Source organism: Pogonomyrmex barbatus, unplaced genomic scaffold (genome assembly GCF_055798465.1).
Source record: "Pogonomyrmex barbatus isolate J1 unplaced genomic scaffold, ASM5579846v1 scaffold1, whole genome shotgun sequence".
Taxonomy (NCBI): Eukaryota; Metazoa; Arthropoda; class Insecta; order Hymenoptera; family Formicidae; genus Pogonomyrmex; species Pogonomyrmex barbatus.
The window spans coordinates 10,550,241-10,553,579 of record NW_028297098.1 but is presented as its reverse complement, the minus strand read 5'-3'; the positions used below and the strand labels follow the sequence as shown (position 1 = coordinate 10,553,579).

The 3,339-nt window shown below is 39.7% G+C and overlaps 1 protein-coding gene across 1 annotated transcript; it reads right to left on the bottom strand.

Annotated features, from left to right (window-relative positions):
- Positions 1 to 1,846: 1,846 nt before the first annotated feature.
- Positions 1,847 to 2,308, bottom strand: LOC148938101 (uncharacterized). Its single transcript, XM_089071826.1, has one exon. It carries the CDS (start codon positions 2,306 to 2,308, stop codon positions 1,847 to 1,849), a length of 462 nt encoding a protein of 153 aa, XP_088927952.1.
- Between the last annotated feature and the right edge of the window lie 1,031 nt (positions 2,309 to 3,339).

Genomic DNA, 3,339 nt, shown 5'->3' with positions numbered 1-3,339 from the left:
ACATACATTAATAATTACGTGGAAAGAAAAAAGAAAAATACGCTACAATTAAAATTCACAGATATATAAAAAGAATGATTTTCGTACAGTAACAACAACAGGCTCCATTTGACAGGATTAATTAATATATCTTAGCGTTAATACGGATATGAACACACACATACATAGTAACAATAATATATGTGAATAAGAGTAATATAATTAGATATCCTATCAGTCTCTAAAAAGAAAGAAAATAAAAATTTTTCCTTTTTGTACTAATTTTTCAAATCTTGTTTTGCTATATTGTTTAAAGAAATATGCTGCGCGAATTTCGGGCAACTTAGTATTATTAAAACTTAATCTCTATGTTAGTCACACAAATAATGGCAAATATATAAGAGTATATAATGATAAGTATAAGAGTATAATAATATAAGTGTTTAATATGTATAATAAGTGTTTAATATGTAACTTATATATTTTGATTATTTAGACTGACGGAAATATATTTCCGATTAAATATTGCTCGAAGCAAGCATGTCCGGCTTGCACTAGTGCTTGATGCAGGTTTACAAATCCATTTCCTGCCTTATGTTTAACGGTCATTGATACGAGGGCTGCGCCGTCGGCGAGAGGGTGAACAATTTGAATTCATCCCTCCCGTCTTTCCGCCAAGATTCGATTAAGGTCCTCGTGCTCTGCGGCCACAGATTGCAAGGGACGAGGACCGAGATGAACTAGCCCGTAGATAAGAGCTTGCCACGGTAGCTCGCGAAATACATTCTCCAGGAAATATCTGAGTACCTCCTGTAAACGACTCGCCCCTAGTCACTCCGCCATACGTTTCCCTCTTTAACTTACTATATCATCCTGTTTCACTCCAGTAACGCAGCTAGTCCTGTTTTATAATCATCCTCTGATGTAACTCCTGATGGAGCTTTTCCAATGCCGCTTCGCCATTTTTTAGCTGGACTCAAAAGAGTAGCGGCGATTCCATTCGCAGAATTTTCACGTCCAAACGTCCACGTGTTAAGAAATTAGTGTCGTGATTCGATTTCCATTTTTGGTGTCTAGAAGAAAGATTTGGTTAGCAAGCAATAATAATAATAATAATAATATATATATATATATATATATATATATAAGGAAATGTTGTTAGGTAGGGAAAAGATGTTTTTTTTTTATATATTAATATTATTTGTTGTGCGCAAGAAGGGGGATAAATGACAGACCCCTGAGAACAATTGAATAATATTTATGTGACTGAGACTATCAAGATAAAAAAGGATTAGAAAAGTACAAAAGAACGTGATAACGAGTTCGTAGCACGGCGTATAATGGCGTGAGAAGTTGCTTGGGTTTGAGCGTTAGCGTCGCCAGTTTTGATTGTGTCTGAAATGTGTCGCTAAGACGTCTTTATAATTGAAGGAACGCAAATCGGTTTACGTTTCTTCACTCCCCTTCGTCGTAGCTACGGCTCTTCAGATGATTTTTTTTATGATACCCAACAGCTCTAGGCAGAGACGGAACTTTGGAACGAGTACTCCTTTCGTGAGGAAATCTGCGGCCATGTCCGTGGTACTAACGTGCGTAATGTCGAATACGCCTTCATTCAGCGCTTCTCGCACAAAGTGGTGTCTATATGTTTGAGCGTGCATGATAGACAGGATTTTCAATCAATTTTCTTGCACCATTGTTGTTGCATAAAATTTCTTCTTGGTTCTTCTCTAAAATTTCTTCTATTCTTGGTTCGTTATCGATTCCGATTTCGGTTAGAAATCGACAGAGAAAATGTGCTTCCCTTGCGGCTTCACACAGTGCCATATATTCGGCTTCCGTTGACGATAGTGCCATTGTCTTTTGTTTACGCGATGCCATGAGATTGGAGAGCATTTAAAACGAATATGTATTCTGTATACGATTTGCGATCGATCGGGTCGTTCGCCCAATCAGCGTCCACATATCCTTTGATATGATCGGTTGATCTAGAGTATCTTAAATCATGGTTCATTGTTCCCTTTAAATAACGTAGCACACGCTTCGCTGCACACCAGTGCTTTTCGTGACAAGTGTTAAATTGGCTCAAGAAGTGTACGGCGTGGGCTATGTCGGGTCTGGTACTGACTGACAAATACATGAGTGAACCTGTTAATTCTTGGTAAGGGTGATCGGTCTCTATCGTTTTCGTTGGCCTTGTCCAACTTACATTAACTTCCATTGGCGTGGCTACTGGTTTGGCGCTAGCAATTCCAAAGCGATTTAGAATGCTTTCTGTATATCCTCGCTGGTTTATCGATATTCCATCATTGCTCTGGTAGAATTGCATCCCCAGACAGGATTTTGCGATATCGAGATTTTTATCTCGAAGCTTTCCGAGTCGATTCCGAGTAGATCATCTACCAATATATTCTCTCTGCAAGCGACTAAAATGTCGTCAACGTAAGTAGCGATTGGTATCGTGTCTTTCCTGTCTTTCTTGATGAAAACACAGGGATCTGTTGATAATTTCGTGGCACTGAAATCCGATAGTTTTTCGGATAACTTCTCGTATCAGCATCTCCCAGCTTGACGGAGTCTATAAAGAGCCTTTTTTAATAGACAAACTTTATCTCCTTTTTCCAATTCGCGCTTTATTTTGATAGCCTTCTGTCTCACGTGACTCTTCGATGGCTCATTTTCTATCAAGGTGCGTAATCCTCGGTGAATATGGTTGGGAACTTCCATGTGTATAGTCTCATTCAGTGTTCTTAGGTTATAGGGATATCGTCTTTACGAAAACGCGGCGAAAGAAACAATGCGCACTTCGCTCGCTCTTCTTTTTCGGTCTTGCGTTTTTGTCCCTTTCTCATGCGTCGTACCCTCCTTGTCCCTGTCGTCGTCATCGTCGTTGAAAATTTTCTTGGTATTTTCGGGGTGGAACTCGCTCGTGGTAGTTATAATATCTTGACAAATGTTGCTAACAATTTCTTATTTCCTACGAGTACAGCCGGGGTGTCGTACGCAGTAATCATGCAAACTGACCTCTTCCTAGTGCTTTCACGGTTTTTCTTTCGCGCATCGCAGCATTTATCAGTTCCGTGATATTCGAATCTTTTATAATGTTACCCTCGATAGTCACGATTCCTTCTTCGTTCCAAGTAATTCTCGCGGGTCTGCTTTATCAATCAAATGTTTCAAAAGTAAACGTACCTTGGCACGAAAACTTTTCAACAAACATTTTCTAATATTTCTTCGACGTTTTGCCGCTCGCGCCTACGCAAAGACTCGGCCTGTAGTGTATTACTTACGTACTCTTCGAGATGAGGAGATTTGCTCGGTGATTCGCGCCAGTTCCGCTACGTCTCCCTCCCGCGCATC